Here is a 23,803-nt window from a genome sequence, read left to right on the forward strand (position 1 = left end):
CTCAGGTGTTGTCCTTCACACACCCCGTCTCCTTCCACTCTGCCGAGACCTTCGAGTCTCTGCTGGGCTGCCTGAAGATGGACGACGAGAAGGTGGCCGAGGCCGCCCTGCAGATCTTCAAGAACACGGGCAGCAAGATGGAGGAGAGCTTCCCTCACATCAAATCGTACGTGTTGCCGTTGAGATTGTATTTTTCCCGTTTAAAGACCCACTTGTAGGGATGATACTCGAAACCGGTTTTCCCAGTTGTTCGATAAGAAAAGAACCGAGTCCTCGGACTCGAATCCCTTTTTGAGAACCGGTACCCGTTATCGAGACCACTATAGTAAAGAAAAAGAGTTGGTTCTTTATTCGAATCCCTGGGAACGAATCCCGTCCCGACCAGAAATGCCCCGTGAGACATCACAAGAAATGGCGTCACGTAGCTCAGTCATTAGGCGCAGATAGCGAAAGCAGGAAAAACAATGGGCGGGAAAAAGCGCTCCAAGGTGTAATAAAGTTCAAAACAAAAGGTATAATCCAATGAATAACTTTACTGAGAGATTTGAGCAGGGTACAAACACATGACCAACACTTTTACGACCAACCGGAAACATAGCAACCAGGCTAGCAACGCACCTCCTTTACGGCAGCTGTCGCAACGTTCTTAAAGCAACCGCAGCACATACATATATGACATCTCCCTTTTTTAACATTTGTTTTTCTTTCCTTGTAAACAAAACAAAATCACACTGTAGATGTGTTGTCTGTCTAATTATAAATAATGCAGACGAGGCGTGTTGGCTGAGTTCTTGACGTTTACTTTCACAGCGTGCTCATAACCTCATTCTTAGCTGCCGGGTGAGACATGGAACAACACTTTTCGGGGCTACCGCGCATGCTCGTCACTCCCGTCGCATGCTGGGTAGTGTAGTTGTTATATTCCCTAGCCTAGCTCATAACATCACATCTTTCCCCCTATAAAGAAATAATGTTAACTCAATAAAGTGTATTTCTTTTTTTAGCTTTAACTTTTCATTTTTTAGCATTGTAACCACATTTGCAAACAATTTTTCTCTTCATAGAATTTTCTTTCAATAAAGAAATAAAGTGCAAAAATGTCAAAGCATCATAACAAACAGTTATGTCAAATAGCAGCAGAAGTGCACTTTTTGGAGAGCTGTATTATTTTCAGTTTTGTGCCCAAGGGAATGATTTTAGTTAACACTATATTATTATTTATACACCTATGGTGATCACAGAGACAGGTTGTTTTTGTGTTACTGTATATATTTGTTTTTATGAAAAATCCCACTTAATATACTTTGGGTAACAACAGTCAATATTTCTTTATTTTATTTTAATTTTTTAGGGGGGCAACAGTCAATATTTATTTATTCGATTTTATTTTTTTCTTATATAATAAAAGTGAGCTTTTGTTAAACCAAATATTGTGTGTTTTTTTCCATATACAACAACCTATCTGGACTCGATAAGAGAATCGATAAGGAATCGGTTCGATAAGAGGATTCGATAATAGGCTCGAACTCGATAATTTCTTATCAAACATCATCCCTACCCACTTGAGGACTTTCAGTTTTGCTTGATTTTTGCGCCGCCAGTGGATCAAAGCGCTAGAGTTTTGCCAGAAGGTAGACCACATTTCCCATTTTTTGTTTTTTTTTAGGGGAAATTGCAGGGTCAAAAGGTGGATGAGACAGAGACAACAACAATCCAATCCAATCCACTTTATTTATATAGCACATTTACACAACAAGAATGTTTCCAAAGTGCTGCACAGCCATGTTAAAAACAATATTAAAAACAATATTATGCTACACCAATGACTGAATAAAAACAAAGAATAAATGAATAGAAAACCAATACAGAGACAATATAAAAAATAAATATGATTAAAAACTATTTTAAAGGGTAAAACCAATTAAAACAGTAAAATAGACATCAAAATTTATTTAAAAAAAACACACAGGACAACAGAGGACAGAAGACCACACAACTCACGTAGTGTTAAAAGCCAAAGAATAAAAGTGGGCCTTAAGACGAGACTTAAAACACTCCACTGTGGAAGCAGTTTGAACATGGAGGGGCAGAGTGTTCCAGAGTTTAGGGCCGACCACAGAGAAGGCCCCTGTCTCCCCTGGTTTTAAGTCTCGTCCTGGGCACCACAAGCTGGAGCCGGCTCTCGGACCTCAGAGCGCGCGCAGGAGTGTAAATTTGGATGAGGTCCGAGATATACTGAGGTGCCAGTCCATGTAAAGCTTTAAAAACAAACAGCAAGGATTTAAAATCAATTCTAAAATGAACAGGGAGCCAGTGCAAACTCCGAAGAATTGGGGTTATATGCTGGCGTTTCCTGGCCCCTGTTAAAAGTCCTGCTGCCGCGTTCTGGACTAACTGCAACCGGGAGAGAGCTTTTTGGCTAATGCCAGCAGAAAGTGCATTGCAGTAGTCCAGGCCACTTGAAATAAAAGCATGCACCACTTGTTCAAAAAGGTTAAAAGATAAAAATGGTTTTACCTTTGCTAAAAGACGAAGATGATAAAAACACGATTTTAAAACGCCATTGACTTGTTTGTCAAATTTAAAATCGCTGTCTATAGTGACGCCAAGGCTGGTGACTTTGGGACGCACATCATTTTGCAATGGTCCCAAGTCAGTGAGGGCCGGACCAAAAACTGAAATTTCCGTTTTTCCCTCATTCATTATTTAAAAAATCTGGGCTAACCAAGCCTTGACATCACATAGACAGTTGAGAAGGGGTGTCAGCAACAGAACATCATCAGCAAATAGGATATAGAGATGTCCGATAATATTTTATAACATTTTTGATAAGGGTTGACAAGTTACTTAGTGCCATACTTGCCAACCTTGAGACCTCCGAATTCGGGAGATTGGGGGGGGGGTATATTGTAGCGTCCCGGAAGAGTTAGTGCTGCAAGTGATTCTGGGTATTTGTTCTGTTGTGTTACGGTGCGGATGTTCTCCCGAAATGTGTTTGTCATTCTTGTTTGGTGTGGGTTCACAGTGTGGCGCATATTTGTAACAGTGTTAAACTTGTTTATACGTCCACCCTCAGTGTGACCTGTATGGCTGTTGACCAAGTATGCCTTGCATTCACTTGTGTGTGTGTAAAAACCGCATATATTATGTGACTGGGCCGGCACGTCGTTTGGATGGAGGAAAAGCGAACGTGACGACAGGTTGTAGAGGACGTTAAAGACAGTGCCTTTAAGGCACACCCCCAATATTTTTGTCCGGGTGGAAATCGGGAAAAATTCGGGAGAATGGTTGCCCCGGGAGATTTTCGGAAGGGGCACTGAAATTCAGCAGTCTCCCGGGAAAATCGGGAGGGTTGGCAAGTATGCTTAGTGCTGCTTTAGCACGTTAAGTGAGACTGGGTGCATTTTAAAGTATGAAATCACATTTGATGTGTAACAACTGCACTTTTTTGGGAATTTTGTTGGTCATTCACAATCCCTTTTTTGTTATGCATTCTGATTTGTAATATTGGGTTTACAATGAGATTAATATACACCACTCATAAAGCTGTCTAAAAAAATACTTCATTTCAATGTAGTGTGACCTGCATACTAACCAGGTATTAGCAAGGTAATTATAAACGCTAACACAGAGGAACTACTTTTAACGGCGCCTTGATCACACTTAATTTTAGAAGAAAATACATTTTTCCTATACGTTGCAAAATAAGTTATTATTTATAGTACTCTTGTTTTGTTCTGTATATTGTATATTTTGTATATTGTTTTGTATGCTGTACAGGATTGCTTATTGTTTTTATTGGATAGAAGTCTGTTTATTTCAATTCTTATTTGTTATCTTTATTACTACTTGTGTGATTTATTTTTATTCCATATTTGTTTCTACTACCGCACCTTAAGTTGGAGTCCTTAATCTCGTGCCTGTAAAACGGCTGGTCAAACAAAACAGAAATCGTCGTCATGGAACCGCTACCTGCGCAAGCTAGCTCTCCAATCAGCTAAACCGACTCAATAACTCCACTGCGATGTTTTGGTGAATTTACTGAGGAATTTGTGAAACTGAAACCATACAAAAAGAATGCCATTGTAAGTTAATAATACTACCACAGACACTCGTAAATGCGTTAGCATATTCATTCATGCTAATTGATTGATTGATTGATTGAAACTTTTATTAGTAGATTGCATAGTACAGTACATATTCCGTACAATTGACCACTAAATCGTAACACCCGAATAAGTTTTTCAACTTAACTCAATGGTAATACCCCGCCTTTCGCCCGAATGCAGCTGAGATAGGCTCCAGCACCCCCCGCCACCCCGAAAGGGACAAGCGGTAGAAAATGGATGGATGGATAATGATTGCAAAATCGATCAAAGTAATCGTGATTATTATTTTGCTTTGGTTTACAAGAAGCCTACAACAAAAATCCGAACAGGAAATCTTAAAATCAGCCATATCAGATCATTGCAAAATAAATAACCACATCATAGACCGGGACAACGGCAAAATCATCGGTAACAGACACTCATAAATGCGTTAGCATATTTGCTAATGCTAACGTTGGTGATTACAAAATCGATCAAAGTAATCGTGATTATTATTTTGCTTTGGTTTACAAGAAGCCTACAACAAAAATCCGAACAGGAAATCTTAAAATCAGCCATATCAGATCATTGCAAAATAAATAACCACATCATAGACCGGGACAACGGCAAAATCATCGGTAACAGACACTCGTAAATGCGTTAGCATATTTGCTAATGCTAACGTCGGTGATTACAAAATCGATCAAAAGTAATCGTGATTATTATTTTGCCATAGCCGTCCAGCCCTAAGACCAACATGCAGTGTGAGTACACCCCTAACCCGCTTCTTCTTGCTCCCCCCCCCCAGTGTTTTGCTGCCGGTACTGCAGGCCAAAGCCAAGCGTGGCCCTCCCCGCCAGGCCAAGTACTCCATCTATTGCATCAACGCCATGTTCACCAACAGAGACACACACTTTGCTCAGATCTTTGAGGTCCGTCTTTGCTTAGACCACGATGATTGGCATCACTGTCTGTTCATGCATGTGTGTGTGTGTGTGTGTGTGTGTAGCCTCTACACAAAGGTCTAGACCCAGCCAACCTGGAGCAGCTCATCACCCCTCTGACCACCTTAGGTCACCTGGCCCAACTGGCCCCAGAGCAGTTTGCTGCTCCTCTCAAGTCGCTGGTGGCCAACTTCATAGTAAAAGATCTGCTGATGAACGACAGGGTACTGACAGCATTTAGTGGGCAATGGTGGACAGGTGTGTAAATATATTTGGTGGGCAGGTTCCAGGCAAGAAGACCACCAAACTTTGGGTCCCTGATGATGAGGTTTCCCCCGAGACCATGGCAAAGGTGAGCGTGCGTCCCTCAAGGAGGACATTTTTTATTTTTTTTCCATGACAAATAGTCCTAATTGGTGTTGCAGATTCAGGGCATCAAGCTGATGGTGAGGTGGTTGCTGGGAGTGAAGAACAATCAGAGCAAGTCGGGCAACTCCACGCTGCGCATGTTGACCGCTATTCTGCACAGTGATGGAGATCTCACCGAGCAAGGCAGGATGGGGTAAATCTTCCACCATGTTTACACAGTAGCGAGTTCGGGATTTAAGTGTGCCAAAGTAAACAGGTTTTCTTTTCATCTGCAGTGGAACCTCGGTTTATGAACTCTAACTGATTCTTGAGCCGAGTCTGTAACTCGAAAAATGTGTATATTGAAGCAGGTTTCTCCATAAGAAACAATGTACAAACCCCGTTTCCATATGAGTTGGGAAATTGTGTTAGATGTAAATATAAACGGAATACAATGATTTGCAAATCCTTTTCAAGCCATATTCAGTTGAATATGCTACAAAGACAACATATTTCATGTCCAAACTGGTAAACATTTTTTTTTGTTGCAAATAATCATTAACTTTATAATTTGATGGCAGCAACACGTGACAAAGAAGTTGGGAAAGGTGGCAATAAATACTGATAAAGTTGAGGAATGCTCATCAAAGACTTATTTGGAACATCCCACAGGTGAACAGGCAAATTGGGAACAGGTGGGTGCCATGATTGGGTATAAAAGTAGATTCCATGAAATGCTCAGTCATTCACAAACAAGGATGGGGCGAGGGTCACCACTTTGTCAACAAATGCCTGAGCAAATTGTTGAACAGTTTAAGAAAAACCTTTCTCAAGCAGCTATTGCAAGGAATTGAGGGATTTCACCATCTACGCTCCGTAATATCATCAAAAGGGTTCAGAGAATCTGGAGAAATCACTGCACGTAAGCAGCCAAGACCGTGACCTTCCATCCCTCAGGCTGTACTGCATCAACAAGCGACATCAGTGTGTAAAGGCTATCACCACATGGGCTCAGGAACACTTCAGAAACCCACTGTCAGTTGGTCGCTACATCTGTAAGTGCAAGTTAAAACTCTCCTATGCAAGGCGAAAACCGTTTATCAACAACACCCAGAAACGCCGTCGGCTTCGCTGGGCCTGAGCTCATCTAAGATGGACTGATTCAAAGTGTAAAAGTGTTCTGTGGTCTGACGAGTCCACATTTCAAATTGTTTTTGGAAACTGTGGACGTGGTGTCCTCCGGACCAAAGAGAAAAAGAACCATCCGGATTGTTCTAGGCGCAAAGTGTAAAAGGCAGCATGTGTGATGGTATGGGGGTGTATTAGTGCCCAAGACATGGGTAACTTACACATCTGTGAAGGCACCATTAATGCTGAAAGGTACATACAGCTTTTGGAGCAACATATGTTGCCATCCAAGCAACGTTATCATGGACGCCCCTGCTTATTTCAGCAAGACGATGCCATGCCACGTGTTACATCAACGTGGCTTCATAGTAAAAGAGTGCGGGTACTAGACTGGCCTGCCTGTAGTCCAGACCTGTCTCCCATTGAAAATGTGTGGCGCATTATGAAGCCTAAAATAGCACAAGGGAGACCCCCGGACTGTTGAACAACTTAAGCTGTACATCAAGCAAGAATGAGAAAGAATTCCACCTGAGAAGCTTCAAAAATGTGTCTCCTCAGTTCCCAAACCTTTACTGAGTGTTGTTAAAAGGAAAGGCCATGTAACACAGTGGTGAACATGCCCTTTACCAACTACTTTGGCACGTGTTGCAGCCATGAAGTTCTAAGTTAATTATTCTTTGCAAAAAAAAAAAAAAAGTTTATGAGTTTGAACATCAAATATGTTGTCTTTGTAGTGCATTCAACTGAATATGGGTTGAAAAGGATTTGCAAATCATTGTATTCCGTTTATATTTACATCTAACACAATTTCCCAACTCATATGGAAACGGGGTTTGTAAATATAAATAATGGGATCCAGCCTCAACAAAAGTCCATACTTTTTTGTTTGTACAATTTGAACACAATCTAGAGTGCTGTACAGTACTGTATACCACAGTGTTTTTCAACCTTTTTTGAGCCAAGGCACATTTTTCTCAATGAAAAAATCCTGAGGCACACCACAAGCAGAAATCATTAAAAAACAAAACTCAGTAGCCGATATTGACAGTAAAAAGTGGTTCTCGCAATTGTTGGATATTTAAAGCATAACCAAGCATGCGTCACTATAGCTCTTGTCTCAATGTAGGTGTACTGTCACCACCTGTCACATCACGCCCTGACTTATTTTGAGTTTTTTTGTGGGTAGTGTTTTAGTCCTTCTCTTGCACTCCTATTTTGGTGTTTTTTCCTGTTTTTTGGGTATTTTCCTGTTGCAATTTCATCTCTTCCTTGAGCGCTATTCTCCACACCTGCTTTGTTTTCGCAATCCAGACTATTTAAATTGTGCGGACGCTTTCCTTCTTTGTGGGGACATTGATTGTCATGTCATGTACGGGTGTACTTTGTGGACGCCGTCTTTGCTCCACAGTAAGTCTTTGCTGTCGTCCAGCATTTTGTGTTTTGTTTACTTTGCAGCCGGTTCAGTTTTAGTTTTGTTTTGCATAGCCTTCCCTAAGCTTCAATGCATTTTCTTTTTGGTTTAAACATAAGATACCTTATTACCTGCACGCTGCTTCCCGCTGTCGTCTGCATATTCTGATCACAACGCGACATGTTCCCGACATCTACAAAGCAATTAGCTACCGGCTGCCACCTACTGATATGGAAGAGTATTACACGGTTACTCTGCCGAGCTCTAGACCGTACAGACACTCAACAACGGCACATTATTTACGGATTATAATTACTTGTGTGCAAAAAATATTTTTAACCCAATTAGGTGAAATTACTTTATCTCCCATGGCACACCAGACTGTATTTCACGGCCGCGGCACAGTGGTTGAAAAACACTGGTATATCACACAAACATAACAAGGGGTGAGTTTTCTTTTTTTTAACTAGTCAAAACAACAAGCTGCTGTTCTCTGTGCCCTGCTTTTTGACTGCAGGCGGGACAGAAAATGAATGAATGAAGTGTTCGTACACACAAAAGTTTGTAAATGGAAACGTTTGCAAATGAAAGGGTTCGTAAACTGAGGTTCCACTATATTTGAAACAGTCGCATGGAGAAAAATAAGTTGTTGTTTTAATGGTTTGTCTCTAAATCCCAGCAAACCGGACATGTCGAGGTTACGACTAGCGGCCGCCTGCGCCCTCCTGAAGCTGGCCCAGGAGCCGTGTTATCACGAAATCGTCACCCTGGAGCAGTATCAGCTGTGCTCGCTCGTCATCAACGTAGGTCTTATTTTGAAAGGCCGCATCTCCCTTCCCCCCGTTCTCCGCCGACCGGCATAGCCGTTTTCCTGTCTTCCAGGACGAGTGTTACCAGGTGCGCCAGGGTTTTTCCCAGAAGCTCCATCGGGGTCTTTGCCGCCTGCGCCTGCCTCTGGAGTACATGGCCGTCTTCGCTCTGTGCGCCAAGGACCCGGTCAAGGAGCGGCGGGCCCACGCGCGCCAGTGCTTAGTGAAGAACGTCAACATACGGCGCGAGTACCTCAAGCAGCACGCCGCCATCAGCGGTAGGAACGAGGCACATCTTGGAATGGGGCGATGGGGAAGGTGATGGATGTTTGTGCTTGTACACAGACAAACTGTTCTCGCTGCTGCCGGAGTACGTGGTGCCCTACGCCATCCACCTGCTGGCGCACGACCCCGACTACGTCAAAGTGCAGGACATCGAGCAGCTCAAGGACATCAAAGAGTGAGTAGTGCCGTCGCCGCCGCGTGCGGTCACTTTCTCAACGGCTGCCTCCTTGGTAGAGCTCTGTGGTTCGTGCTGGAGATCATCATGGCCAAGAACGAGAACAACAGCCACGCCTTCATCAGGAAAATGGTGGAGAACATCAAACAGACGAAAGATGCTCAGGCGCCCGGCGACTCAAAAACAAACGAGGTACGGTTTGCGCCGCCATCATCTCGTCCGCACACGCAAATAGGACAGTTCACAAAATCCACGGTTGCCACGGTTTTGTGACCGTTTTCCTTTGGGTTCGGTGTAGGGTTGTACGGTATACCAGTACTAGCATAGTACCGCCATACTAATGGATCATATTCTGTACTATGCCGCCTCTAAAAAGTACTTTTTTTCAACGGGCGTCGTCATGTCATGACATTGCTGGTTTTAGGAGCAGAGGAGCGTGTTTGGCAGCGCACACACACAGAGTACTTACAAGCAGACACAGTGTGTAGACAGAAAAGGGAGAATGGACGCATTTTGGTGTAAAAAGTAAAGATAAAGGTGAAGTTATAACTAGGGCTGCAACAACTAATCGATTAAAATCGATTACCAAAATAGTTGGCGATTAATTTAGTCATTGATTCGTTGGAACTATGCTATGCGCATGCGCGGAGGCTTTTTTAAAAATATTATTAATTTTTTTAATTTTTGGGTTATTTTTTTTTGTTTGTTTTTTGTTTTTGTTTTGTTTGTTTTATAAACCTTTATTTATAAACTGCAACATTTACAAACAACTGAGAAACAATAATCAAAATAAGTACAAAAACAGTACAAAACAGCGTACGTCTCATGAGGTGGCGTAAACTAGCCAATGATGTGTCATGTGCAGCTCACGTGACGACGGCGTCTCCTTTGCTGGAAAAATTTGAAAAATGGCGCAGGAAAACACTACCGATAGTTTAGCGGAGAAACATCTTGAGGTTATTGCTTCAGTGGAGAAAAGTGTACGACCTAAGTCGTCAAAAGTGTGGGAACACTTCACTTTAAAGACTTCAAAGAAGAGCGTTTCCTGCAAAATGGCACGGAAGTACAACATTGCTTCAGGAGCACCTGAAGAAGAAACATGTTGGAGCCATGGATATAGGGAGGAACTCATAGTACGTAACTTTTTAAGTCCATAGTGGCAACAAGCATTCATGAGTTCAGCTTTTTTGTAAGTAACTTTAACGTTATGCCTTTGTTGCAACGCGGGGCTGATAATAATGTTTCTCCGGCACATTTGACTCCGTTTTGAGAGAGAAAACGCACGGTTACCAATTTGGAAATAAACGTAACGGACAGAAATATCTCAGGTTGGTTTCATAATGGATCAATGTAGCCGGGCCGATAAAGCTATATAAATCTATTTAGATTTGAGTGACGCTTTAGTATAACTAAACGTTATGAAGGTGCTGGAATATTTCATGCTATTATTCAGAGGCAGCCTAAAATGAATCCTTTATTATTCACAACAGAAACGTGTACAATATCTGATTCAGTTCTGATGAGTTACATTTCTGTGTTATTGTTGGTGTATGCTGCACCCCCAATGTCCACAACATGGTGCCAGTATGCTGGATTTTTTTCAATAAAATACTGGAAAGGATAGAAATGTAGTTTGTCTCTTTTATCCAATTAGTAAACGATTAATCGAAGCAATAATCAACAGATTAATCGATTATCAAATTAATCGTTAGTTGCAGCCCTAGTTATAACACTGAAACACCCTCAGGAAGAGGTGCTTTAAGACATGGCTACCTAGTGTTTTAGCTACTTCTAAATCTCTAATCCTCATCTGGCGACGAAAAAAGTGAGTTTCTTACAAGTATCATTATCACTGGAAAAGGAGGAATAGCTAAACATGCTTCACTACACACCGTAGCTCACTGGCGTCACAATGTAAACAAACGCCATGGGTGGATCTACACCTGACATCCACTGTAATGATACCAAGTACAGGAGCGTATCTAGTCGATACTTGTATGATTACATCAATATTTTTTAGCATCACAAAATCTTTTTTTTTTTAAATTTTATTTATATTATGTTTATAAAGTCAGAAAATATGTCTACATGAGGACTTTGAATATGACCAATGTATGATCCTGTAACTACTTGGTATCTAGTGTTTCCCATAAACTGCCAAGATACCTGTGGCGGTGGGGGCGTGGCTATGGGCGTGGTCACCCTGACATCATCGAGTAATTTGCATAATGTACTACAATGGTATGATTTTCTCTAAAAAGGCTAAAAAAATTTATACTTACTAATTAATAATAACAGTTTTGTTTTAAACATCCATCCATTTTACAATATAATATTTACATATTTATATACAGATTTGAACAATAAGTTATTCACTGAAATATATTTATTAATTGTGGTTCTTACAAAAAATATATCTTATAAAATATAAAAGCTAAAATGTCTCTTAAAGCTCTGCCCCTTTAATTAGTGCATACTAAATAATTTAACTTTAGCCTACTACTACAACCATATTATTTACCAGCAACATAAAGTGAAACAGAGGCAGAGGTGTCCTGCCACAGTCAGTAACAAATAAACAGAAAACAGTAGTGGTCAAATACAAATAAGGCAACAAGAGAAGTATCCTACACTTCTCTTTTGTAAAGTAAATCTGAACAGCCTATATGGGCATCTACATCAACTATATGATTTGCCTGAGAAGCTGGACAGGACAAAAAAAAAAGGTTTTTATTTTTTTTATTTGTGGCGGACGTATTTCTTTTGTGGCGGGCCGCCACAAATAAATGAATGTGTGGGAAACACTGGTATCAGATCGACACCTAAATGTGTGGTATCATCCAAAACTAATGTAAAGTATCAAAAAAGAGAAGAAAAAGTGATTATTGCATTTTAACAGCAGTGTAGATAGAACATGTTAAAACAGAAAATAAGCAGATATTAACAGTAAATGAACAAGTAGATTAATAATACATTTTTACAGTTTGTCCCTCATAATGTGTACAAAATAATAGGTGTATAAATGACACAATATGTTATTGCAGACTAATTAGGAGTCTTTGTTTGTTTACTTACTACTAAAAGACAAGTTGTCTAGTATGTTCACTATTTTATTTAAGGACTAAATTACAATGATAAACATATGTTTCATGTACACTAAGATTTTTTGTTCAAATAAAGCAAAGAATAACATTTTTTGTGGTCCCCTTTATTTAGAAAAGTATCGAAATACATTTTGGTACTGGTACCAAAATATTGGTATTGGGACAACCCTAGTTCAGTGTACATTTTTAGTTCTTTTTAACAGCCCAGAACACCATGTACCACAATTATGGAAGTCACGGTATGATTTCTTATCACCTTTATTGTAATCAAAATTATCATGGTTATCATTATTATCGCGATAATTTGAAATGTGTTCGAAATTTTAAAAAACTACTCATGCTAAAATCCTTTAACCAAGTTTTATTTATTTTTTAAAACCGCAAACAAGACATTCAAAATATATATATATATGTAGTAGCTCAAGTAGAAAATTGAATGTGCATAGGAAAGCAACACAAGCATTATCAACAAAGGCAGAAACAAAATAATACTATAAATCAGGGGTCACCAACGCGGTGCCCGCGGGCACCAGGTAGCCCGTAAGGACCAGATGAGTAGCCCGCTGGCCTGTTCTAAAAATAGCTCAAATAGCAGCACTTACCAGTGAGCTGCCTCTATTTTTTTAATTGTATTTATTTACTAGCAAGCTGGTCTCGCTTTGCTAGACATTTTTAATTCTAAGAGAGACAAAACTCAAATAGAATTTGAAAATCCAAAAAAATATATTTTAAAGACTTGGTCTTCACTTGTTTAAATAAATTCATTTATTTTTTTACTTTGCTTCTTATAACTTTCAGAAAGACAATTTTAGAGAAAAAATACAACCTTAAAAATGATTTTAGGATTTTTAAACACATATACCTTTTTACCTTTTAAATTCCTTCCTCTTCTTTCCTGACAATTTAAATCAATGTTCAAGTAAATTTCTTTATTTTTATTGTAAAGAATAATAAATAAAGTTTAATTTAATTCTTCATTTTAGCTTCTGTTTTTTCGACAAAGAATATTTGTGAAATATTTCTTCAAACTTATTATGATTAAAATTCAAAAAAAATATTCTGGCAAATCTAGAAAATCTGTAGAATCAAATTTAAATCTTATTTCAAAATCTTTTGAATTTCTTTTAAAATTTTTGTTCTGGAAAAATTTGAAGAAATAATGATTTGTCTTTGTTAGAAATATAGCTTGGTCCAATTTGTTATATATTCTAACAAAGTGCAGATTGGATTTTAACCTATTTAAAACATGTCATGAAAATTCTAAAATTAATCTTAATCAGGAAAAATTACTAATGATGTTCCATAAATTATTTTTTTAAATTTTTCAAAAAGATTCGAATTAGCTAGTTTTTCTCTTCTTTTTTTCGGTTGAATTTTGAATTTTAAAGAGTCGAAATTGAAGATAAACTATGTTTCAAAATGTAATTGTCATTTTTTTTCGTGTTTTCTCCTCTTTTAAACCGTTCAATTAAGTGTAAATATCATTAATTATTAATAATAACATAGAGTTAAAGGTAAATTGAGCAAATTGGCTATTTCTGGCAATTTATTTAAGTGTGTATCAAACTGGTAGCCCTTCGCATTAATCAGTACCCAAGAAGTAGCTCTTGGTTTCAAAAAGGTTGGTGACCCCTGCTATAAATCAATAAAAATAAATGTGAAAATGTTTGCAAGATGGCACCTTTATGCACTTTTTTGTCCTAAATAAAATAATGTTCATGTATACATAAGGCTGCCAGTTAGGGCCATAATAATAATTACAATTATTTTTATCAATATTGAAATTACGATTATTATTCATGATTATTGATTATGTTTGGTAAAACAGTGTTGGGTGTAATTTGTAATATCTAATAATATCTCTATATTTAAGACAAATATTTGTGTTTTTGTCAGAATTTTTATTACACGATGCCTTTACCTCTATTTTTACATTTTCATAGAGAGGTATTTTTTAAGTTACTAATGAATTCTATTCATGAATTAAAAACGGTACTATACTGCCTCTGAAAAATACTGGTGTTATTTTGTTATGCAGAGGCGCATGCATGTTCGGCAGTGCGCACGTACCGAGTACTTACAAGCAGACACGATGTGAAGACAAAAGAGACAGAATGGACGCATTTTAAATTAAAAACAAACAATAAATGTGAGGCTATAAACACTAAAGCGCCGCTCTACAAGAGGTGCTTTGAAACATAGTTAGCCGCTAACGTCCATCCGCAGTCAGCAGTGTTTTAGCTACTTCTAAATCACTAATCCTGGCCTCCATGGCGACAAATAAAGTATGTTTCTTACAAGTATCATTAATGCAGGACGATATCATTAATATTAGCTGGTCGTTACAGTATTAATTGATATATATATATCAATATATAATGCGCACTATTGACATGTGATCTACCGAAAACTTGACCGCAGGAAAAAGACTTTGATCACCTAAAAGCGCGCTAACGAAGCCGGATGTAAACAAAACACACGCCATTGTGACTGTCTGGAGCGTTGTCAGCATGTCTGTGATGGAGCGTTGTCAGCATGTCTGTGATGTGGACGTGATTTTTATATATATCCCAGATATACTGTACCCGCGGACAGCCATCTACAAAATGTGCAAATATTTAGAGGACAGTGGCGGCTTTTAAGAAGAGGAACTGGAGCAACAGCGCCAAGCAAGTGTGACGTCATGCTCGCTGCAGCTAGCCTCTTTAGTCAGGGACAGAAGTAGTCTCTAAACACGAGTACATTCTATAATAACACCAGATGATGCTAGATTTGTTGCTAGTTGTTTTATTTTTAAAAAGTCATGAAAAGTCTGTAAACACTTAAAAAAATCTCAACAAAGTACCTTGTACAATAAGCAGCAACAATTAAAAAATATAGCAAAACGATTTAAAAAAATGTTAATACTAATTAATAGTTACACTATTAATTTATATATATATATATATATAGCCTATATATTGCGCACTATTGACATGTGATCTACCAAAAACTTGACCACAGGAAAAAGACTTTGATCACCGAAAACCGCGCTACCGAAGCCGGATGTAAACAAAACACACGCCATAGTGACTGTCTGGAGCGTTGTCAGCATGTCTGTGATGGAGCATTGTCAGCATGTCTGTGATGTGGACGTGATTTTTATATATATCCCAGATATACAAAATACGAGTACATTCTATAACAACACCAGAAGATGATGCTAGATTTGTTGCTAGTTGTTTTTTTATTTTTAAAAAGTCATGGAAAGTCTGTTAAAAAAAATCTCAACAATGTACCTTGTACGATAAGCAGCAACACTTGAAAATAAAGCAAAACCATAACAAAAAATGTTCATACTAATTAATAGTAATATTTGTTTTGAATGTATGCATACATTTTGTAATCCTTTTTAAAGAAAGTCATATCAAATTATGCAAATTACTCAATGACGTCGCGGTGACCACGCCTCCACAGCCACATGTCTGTTTAGGAGGAACCCTGGTAAATAAAGTAAGGCTCCACTTTTCTAAAAATGCGCTACCTTGTTGCTAATATACATCGGGTTTGCTATTGAAACGCTACTGCTTAGCATTAGCGATTTCAACGTCTCCAATTTTTTCCCACGTTACAATCAAACAGCTGGTGCGTAATACTTACAGTATTAACACTTTGGGGCGCAACAAAAGACTAGAGTGAGCAAACACTACTATCTATGTTTTGGACTTGCAACCAAACGTCGTACTTGTAAATGGGAAGGGGGTGTATCGGTGCCATGTGCACCCATGAGCCAAAACAACAGGCGCCAGGGGGCGTCCCCTCCCTAACACGCGCTCGCCGTCCCTCCACAGAAGCTGTACACGGTGTGTGACGTCGCCATGAACATCATCATATCCAAGAGCACCACCTACAGCTTGGAGTCCCCCAAAGACCCCGTGCTGCCCAGCAGGTTCTTCACCAAGCCCGATAAGGTGGTCGCCATGACGACGTCACCAAGCACCCTCAGCTGCATGTATAAAAGCATGTTGTGTGCTCTACGTTGCAGAACTTCAGCAACACAAAGAACTATCTCCCGCCTGAGATGAAGTCCTTCTTCGTGCCAGGGAAAGTGAGTGTCCTGCGAGCAGGTGCAGCATGTGTGTGATGGTGCTGACGTGGAAGTGTCCCCACCCGCAGCCCAAGTCGGCCAACGTGTTGGGCGCCGTCAACAAGCCGCTGTCGTCCGCCGGCAAGCAGATCCCCAGCAAGGCGTCCCGCATGGAGACGGTCACCAACGACGACTCCTCGTCCAACCCTGGCTCTCCTCAGCGCAACAAGAGCAGGTAGAGTGAGGTGTGCTCACCTGCACCACACAACAAGAGCAGGTAGAGTGAGGTGTGCTCACCCGCACCACACAACAAGAGCAGGTAGAGTGAGGTGTGCTCACCCGCACCACACAACAAGAGCAGGTAGAGTGAGGTGTGCTCACCCGCACCACACAACAAGAGCAGGTAGAGTGAGGTGTGCTCACCCGCACCACACAACAAGAGCAGGTAGAGTGAGGTGTGCTCACCCGCACCACGCAACAAGAGCAGGTAGAGTGAGGTGTGCTCACCCGCACCACACAACAAGAGCAGGTAGAGTGAGGTGTGCTCACCCGCACCACGCAACAAGAGCAGGTAGAGTGAGGTGTGCTCACCCGCACCACACAACAAGAGCAGGTAGAGTGAGGTGTGCTCACCTGCACCACACAACAAGAGCAGGTAGAGTGAGGTGTGCTCACCCGCACCACACAACAAGAGCAGGTAGAGTGAGGTGTGCTCACCCGCACCACGCAACAAGAGCAGGTAGAGTGAGGTGTGCTCACCCGCACCACACAACAAGAGCAGGTAGAGTGAGGTGTGCTCACCTGCACCACACATCATGTGACCAGGTCTTCATGTGTGTGTGTCAGGCTGGACAGTTCTGAGTTGGACCACAGTGAGAATGAGGACTACGGCAGCACAGACAAGGTAGCACCCTCTTCACTTCTCACATCATGACTCCTTCTTCTTTCTGTTTCTTCCTTTTCTTTCTCCTTTCTCGTCCTCTTCCTTTTCTTCTTCCTCTTCTTTCTGTTATTTTTCTTCTTTCGGTTTCTTCTTTTTCTTTCTCCTTTCTCGTCCTCTTTCTTTTCTTCCTCTTCTTTCTGTTCTTTTTCTTCTTTCGGTTTCTTCTTTTTCTTTCTAATTTTTCTTCCTCTTCATTTTCTTCTTTCTCTTCTTTCTGTTCTTTTTCTTTCTCCTTTTCTTCTTTCTGTTTCTTCCTTTTCTTTTTCCTTTTCTTCTTTCTGTTTCTTCATTTTCTTTCTCCTTTTTCATCCTCTTCCTTTTGTTCTTCCTCTTCTTTCTGTTCTTTTTCTTCTTTCTGTTTCTTCTTTTCCTTTCTCCTTTTTCTTCCTCTTCATTTTCTTCTTCCTCTTCTTTCTGTTTCTTCTTTTTCTTTCTCCTTTTCTTCTTTCTGTTTCTTCCTTTTTTTCTCCTTTCTCGTCCTCCTCCTTTTGTTCTTCCTCTTCTTTCTGTTCTTTTTGTTTCTGCTTCTTCTTTTTCTGTCTCCTTTTTCTTCCGCTTCATTTTCTTCTTCCTCTTCTTTCTGTTATTTTTCTTCTTTCTTTCTTCTTTTTCTTCTTTCTGTTTCTTCTTTTTCTTTCTCCTTTTCTTCTTTCTGTTTCTTCCTTTTTTTCTCCTTTCTCATCCTCTTCCTTTTGTTGTTCCTCTTCTTTCTGTTCTTTTTGTTTCTGTTTCTTCTTTTTCTTTCTCCTTTTTCTTCCGCTTCATTTTCTTCTTCCTCTTCTTTCTGTTCTTTTTCTTCTTTTTTTCTTCTTTTTCTTCTTTCTGTTTCTTCTTTTTATTTCTCCTTTTTGTAATTTCTGTTTCTTCAAACGTATCTTTCTCTTTTTTCTTCCTCTTGCTTTTTGTTCTTATGGCTTCTCTTCTATTTCCTTTTCTTCTTATGGCTCCTCCTACTCCACTTTATGTATCATCTTATGGCTCCTCCTCCTCCTCTTCTTCTTTTTCTTCTTCTTGTTCCTCCTCCTCTTCGTCTTCTTCTTTTTCTTCCTCTTGCTCCTTCTTTATCAACTTATGGCTCTTATAAGAATAGGTTCTTATTTTTTTCTCTTCTTGCTCCTCCTCTTCTTCTTTTTCTTCTTCTTGTTCCTCCTCCTCTTCTTCTTCTTCTTATTTTTCTTCCTCTTGCTCCTTCTTTATCAACTTATGGCTCTCATAAGAATAGGTTCTTATTTTTTTTTCTTCTTGCTCCTCCTCCACCTTATTTATCATCTTATGGCTCCTCCTCTTCTTCTTTTTCTTCTTCTTGTTCCTCCTCCTCTTCTTCTTCTTCTTCTTCTTCTTTTTCTTCTTGCTCCTTCTTTATCAACTTATGGCTCTTATAAGAATAGGTTCTTATTTTTTTTCTTCTTGGTCCTCCTCCTCTTCTTCTTCTTTTTCTTCTTCTTCTTCTTCTTGCTCCTCCTCCCTTTCTTCGTTTTCTTCTTCTTGCTCCTCCTCCCCTTCTTCTTCTTTTTCTTCTTCTTCTTCTTGCTTCTCCTCCTCTTTCTTCTTTATCTTTTTTGTTCTTCTTGCTCCTCCTCTTCCACCTTCTTTATCATCGTCCTCTTCTTCTTTTTCTTCTTCTTGCTCCTCCTCCCCTTCTTCTTCTTCTTGCTGCTCCTCCTCCTTAATCTTCTTAAGGCTTCTCCTCCTCTTCTTCTTTTTTTTCTTCTTCTTGCTCCTCCTCCACCGCTTCTTTTTCTTCTTCTTGCTCCTCATCCTTCATCTTTATCATCTTATGGTTCCTCCTCTTCTTCTTCTTTTTCTTTCTCTTCTTCTTCTTGCTTTTTCCCTTCTCCTCCGTCTTCTTGCTCCTCTTCCTCCCCTTCTTCTTCTTGCTTTTCCCCTTCTCCTCCTCCTTCTTGCTCCTCTTCCTCCCCTTCTTCTTCTTCTTCCTGCTCCTCCCCTTCTTCTTGCTCCTTCCCGCGTGGCGCCCCCAGCAGGCCATTGTGACACAGTGCTGCCTGGTCCTTGCAGGAGAGTGATAAAGGGCGCGGGCGTAAGCGCGGCGTGACGGCGTGCAGCGAGGACGTGGACAGCAGGCCCAAGCGTGGGCGCAAGAAGGCGGCGGCCATGGCCAGCACCGAGTGTGAGGACCAGTGGACACAAGACACTCAGCCGGAGGACGAGCAGAACAGCCCACCCAAAAAGGGACGTCGGGGGCGGCCCCCCAAGTCGGCAGCCGCCAACCAGGACACGCCCACCAAAGGGAAGAGGGGGCGGAAGAAGGCGGCTCCTCCCCCGGAGGACGAGGAGGAGGAGGAAGAGGAGGAGAGGGCGGGGGAGGAGGAGGAGGAAGAGGAAGACGTGAGCAGTGAAAACGTGGAGGTGAAGACCAGAGGAGGACGACTGACTCGCACACCTCGACGATCACAAGGGTGACTCTCTTCTTCTTCTTCCTCCTTCTTATTCTTCCTCTTTCTCTTCTTCTTCCTCTTTCTCTTTCTCTTCTTCTTCTTCTCCTTCTTCTTCTTCCTATTTCTCTTCTTCTTCCTCTTTCTCTTCTTCTTCTTCTCCTTCTTCTTCTTCCTCCTTCTTATTCTTCCTCTTTCTCTTCTTCTTCCTCTTTCTCTTTCTCTTCTTCTTTTTCTTCTCCTTCTTCTTCTTCCCCTTTCTCTTCTTCTTCTTCTTCTCCTTCTTCTTCCTCTTTCTCTTCCTCTTTCTCTTCTTCTTCTTCTCCTTCTTCTTCCTCTTTCTCTTCTTCCCCTTCCACTTTCTCTTCTTCTCCTTCTTCTTCTTCTCCTTCTTCTTCATTTCTCCTTCTTCTTCCTCTTTCTCTTCTTCTCCTTCTTCTCCTTCTTCTTCCTCTTTATCTTCTTCTCCTTCCTATTTCTCTTCTTCTCCTTCTTCTTCCTGTTATTCTTCTTTCTCTTCTTCTCCTTCCTCTTTCTCTTCTTCTTCATCCTCTTTCTCTTCTTCTTCGTCTTTCTTCTTCTTCTTTTTCTTCTTCTTATTCTTCTTCTTCTCCCTCTTCTTACTCTTCTTCTTCCTCTTGTTACTTTTACTCTTCTTCTTCCTCTTCTCCTCTTCTTCCGCTCCCTCTTCTTTTTCTTCTTCCTCTTTTTCTTCTCTTCTTCCTCCTTTTCTTCTTCCTCCTTCTTTTCTTATTTTTCTTCTTCCTCTTTCCCTCTTCTTTTTCTTCTTCCTCTTTTTCCTCTCTTCTTCCTCTTTTTCTTCTTCCTCCTTCTTTTCTTATTTTTCTTCTTCCTCTTCTCCTCTTCTTCCGCTCCCTCTTCTTTTTCTTCTTCCTCTTTTTCTTCTTCCTCTTTTTCTTCTCTTCTTACTCTTTTTCTTCTTCCTCCTTCTTTTCTTCTTTTTCTTCTTCTTCTTCTTACTTCTTTGCTTCTGTTCTTCTTCTTCCTCTTCTTACTTTTCCTTTTCCTCTTCTTTCTCTTCCTCTTCTTCTTCCTCTTCTTTTCTTCATCTTCTTCTTCCTCTTCTTACTTTTCCTTTTCCTCTTCTTTCTATTGTTCTTCCTGTTTTTCTTCTTTCTTTTCTTCTTCTTCCTCTTCCTCCTTTTGCTTCTCTTCTTACTCTTCCTCCTTTTCTTCTGCCTCTTTTGCCTCTTCCTCCTTTTCCTCTTCTTACTCTACCTCTTCTTCCTCTTATATTTCTTCTTCCTCTCCCTCATCTTCTTCCTCTTCTTCTTCCTCCTCTTCCTCATTTTTTCTTCTCTTCTTCTTACTCTTCCTTTTCCTCTTCTTTCTATTCCTTCTCTTCTTTTTCCCCTTTTTTTTCTTCTTCTTGCTCTTCCTACCCTTCTTCTGTCTTTGACTCTTCTTACTCTTCCTTACTCTTCTTACTGTTTCTCTTATTTTCCTTCTTCCTTTTCTTCCTCTCCCCCTTCTGCCTCTTTTTACTCTTAGTCTTCTTCCTCTTGCTCTTCTTCTCACTCTTCTTCTTACTCTATTTCTCTTCTTATCATCCTCTTACTCTTCTTCTCACTCCTTTTCCTCTTGCTCTTCCTCTTCTTACGCTTACTCTTAATCTTCTTTTTGTATTTCTTCTTCTCCTCCTCCTTCTTCTTACTCTTCTTCTTCCCTTTCTCACTCTTTTTCTTCTTCTTTCTATTCTTCCTTCTTTCTTCTGTTTTTTTCTTCCGTTTTTCTTCTTTTCTTCATTCATTCTCCTTCCTCCTTCGTTCTTCTTCCTCCTCTTCCTTCGTCCGTTTCCTCTCCTTCATGTTCTTCTTCCTTCCTCCTGTTCTTCCTGGCCCTGCTGTGTAGTCCTCATGATGATGATGTGTGTCTTGTTAGCAGCACTGAGTCAGTAGCAGAGTCCACACCACAGAAGAGGAGAGGGAGACCACCCAAGTCAGCTCAGCCGCCCGCCAAGAAGCCCACGTAAGAAACTGTCAAGTAACTTCCTCTGGTTATATTCCCTCCCTCAGGCATCAAGGCCTACATATTGGGATGAAGGCCTAAATGAATACACTTAGTTTCAGAATGCTTGCTGCTTGATGGGTGATCAAATACTATCTATCATCCACTATCTATCATCCACGTGCTGTATTTAGCGTTGAAAAGCACATTTCAACATTTGACTTCAGGCGCGCAGGACGGTCCAAGACGGCCGCCGCTAAAGAAGACTCTGAGGATGAAGAGGAGCAGGAGGAGGAAGAGCAGCAGGAGGAGCCCACACCCAAGGTATGCAACAACAACAACAACAACAAAAGATTCATGCTTTAGTGTGAGTGATTGATTGAAACTTGTATTAGTAGATTGCACAGTACAGTACATATTCCGTACAATTGACCACTAAATGGTAACACCCCAATAAGTTTTTCAACTAGTTTAAGTCGGGGTCCACGCTAATCACGGAAGTTTATTGTGTGATGTTGGCCCCTTTAATCTTTTTGTAGTCTTTGGTATGACTCGGCCGGGGTTTGAACTCACGACCTCCCAGTCTCAGGGCGGACACTCTAACCCAGGGGTCACCAACGCGGTGCCCGCGGGCACCAGGTAGCCCGTAAGGACCAGATGAGTAGCCCGCCGGCTTGTTCTAAAAATAGCTCAAATAGCAGCACTTACCAGTGAGCTGCCTCTATTTTTTTAATTGTATTTATTTACTAGCAAGCTGGTCTCACTTTGCCTGACATTTTTAATTCTAAGAGAGACAAAACTCAAATAGAATTTGAAAATCCAAGAAAATATTTTAAAGACTTGGTCTTCACTTGTTTAAATAAATTCATTATTTTTTTTACTTTGCTTCTTATAACTTTCAGAACGACACTTTTAGAGAAAAAATACAACCTTAAAAATGATTTTAGGATTTTTAAACACATATACCTTTTTACCTTTTAAATTCCTTCCTCTTCTTTCCTGATAATTTCAATCAATGTTCAAGTAAATATATTTTTTTTATTGTAAAGAATAATAAATACATTTTAATTTAATTCTTCATTTTAGCTTCTGTTTTTTCGACGAAGAATATTTGTGAAATATTTCTTCAAACTTATTATGATTAAAATTCAAAAAAATTATTCTGGCAAATCTAGAACATCTGTAGAATCAAATTTAAATCTTATTTCAAAGTCTTTTGAATTTCTTTTAAAATTTTTGTTCTGGAAAATCTAGAAGAAATAATGATTTGTCTTTGTTAGAAATATAGCTTGGTCCAATTTGTTATATATTCTAACAAAGTGTAGATTGGATTTTAACCTATTTAAAACATGTCATCAAAATTCTAAAATTAATCTTAATCAGGAAAAATTACTAATGATGTTTCATAAATTATTTTTTTAAGTTTTTCTCTTCTTTTTTTCGGTTGAATTTTGAATTTTAAAGAGTCGAAATTGAAGATAAACTATGTTTCAAAATGTAATTGTCATTTTTTTCGTGTTTTCTCCTCTTTTAAACCGTTCAATTAAGTGTAAATATCATTAATTATTAATAATAACATAGAGTTAAAGGTAAATTGAGCAAATTGGCTATTTCTGGCAATTTATTGAAGTGTGTATCAAACTGGTAGCCGTTCGCATTAATCAGTACCCAAGAAGTAGCTCTTGGTTTCAAAAAGGTTGGTGACCCCTGCTCTAACCACTAGGCCACTGAGCTGGTAAAACTGCATCAATAATCGATTTTTAATCGAATCGTAACGGAAGATCCCCACCTCGTCTGACCACACTTTTCCTTACTTTGGAACAAACGTCTCGCTCTCGTTAGCATTAGCATTAGCCGTGTTTTGCTAGGAAGTGAGGGGGCAACAACAAAAAACGCTCAACTTGGCCATTTCGTAATTCTTTAATTTATGTATGTTGATGTAATTTTGCATTTCTTTTATGAAAATAAATGAGTGTTTATCACTTGTAACTTAAAAAACTAATTATTTGTAATAAGAAACAATTAAATGGATGAAGATGTGTACCATAAGAGCCTGATAACAAAGGTGTTTCACTGCAGTCAACTGTTTGCATTACTTTATGTGCAATTAATACATGGATTATTCACGTTTACTAATTGAT

General features: G+C 39.8%; 1 protein-coding gene across 2 annotated transcripts in view; it reads left to right on the forward strand.

Moving 5' to 3' along the window:
- pds5b (PDS5 cohesin associated factor B) overlaps positions 1-23,803 on the forward strand; it is a 75,854-nt gene that overhangs the window by 47,016 nt on the left and 5,035 nt on the right. The window contains exons 19-34 of one of the 2 annotated variants that reach the window (XM_062046967.1): positions 6-166; positions 4,897-5,020; positions 5,098-5,256; positions 5,316-5,384; positions 5,458-5,594; positions 8,599-8,722; positions 8,802-9,006; positions 9,074-9,188; positions 9,248-9,380; positions 16,123-16,242; positions 16,317-16,379; positions 16,448-16,593; positions 17,205-17,262; positions 19,318-19,718; positions 21,597-21,683; positions 21,890-21,986. In XM_062046967.1, the coding sequence (XP_061902951.1) occupies positions 6-166; positions 4,897-5,020; positions 5,098-5,256; positions 5,316-5,384; positions 5,458-5,594; positions 8,599-8,722; positions 8,802-9,006; positions 9,074-9,188; positions 9,248-9,380; positions 16,123-16,242; positions 16,317-16,379; positions 16,448-16,593; positions 17,205-17,262; positions 19,318-19,718; positions 21,597-21,683; positions 21,890-21,986 (2,199 nt within the window). The remainder of the gene's footprint in view (positions 1-5; positions 167-4,896; positions 5,021-5,097; positions 5,257-5,315; positions 5,385-5,457; positions 5,595-8,598; positions 8,723-8,801; positions 9,007-9,073; positions 9,189-9,247; positions 9,381-16,122; positions 16,243-16,316; positions 16,380-16,447; positions 16,594-17,204; positions 17,263-19,317; positions 19,719-21,596; positions 21,684-21,889; positions 21,987-23,803) is intronic. The other variant, XM_062046968.1, reaches the window with a different exon arrangement.

This window comes from Entelurus aequoreus, linkage group LG05, assembly GCF_033978785.1.
Source record: "Entelurus aequoreus isolate RoL-2023_Sb linkage group LG05, RoL_Eaeq_v1.1, whole genome shotgun sequence".
NCBI classification, from domain to species: Eukaryota; Metazoa; Chordata; class Actinopteri; order Syngnathiformes; family Syngnathidae; genus Entelurus; species Entelurus aequoreus.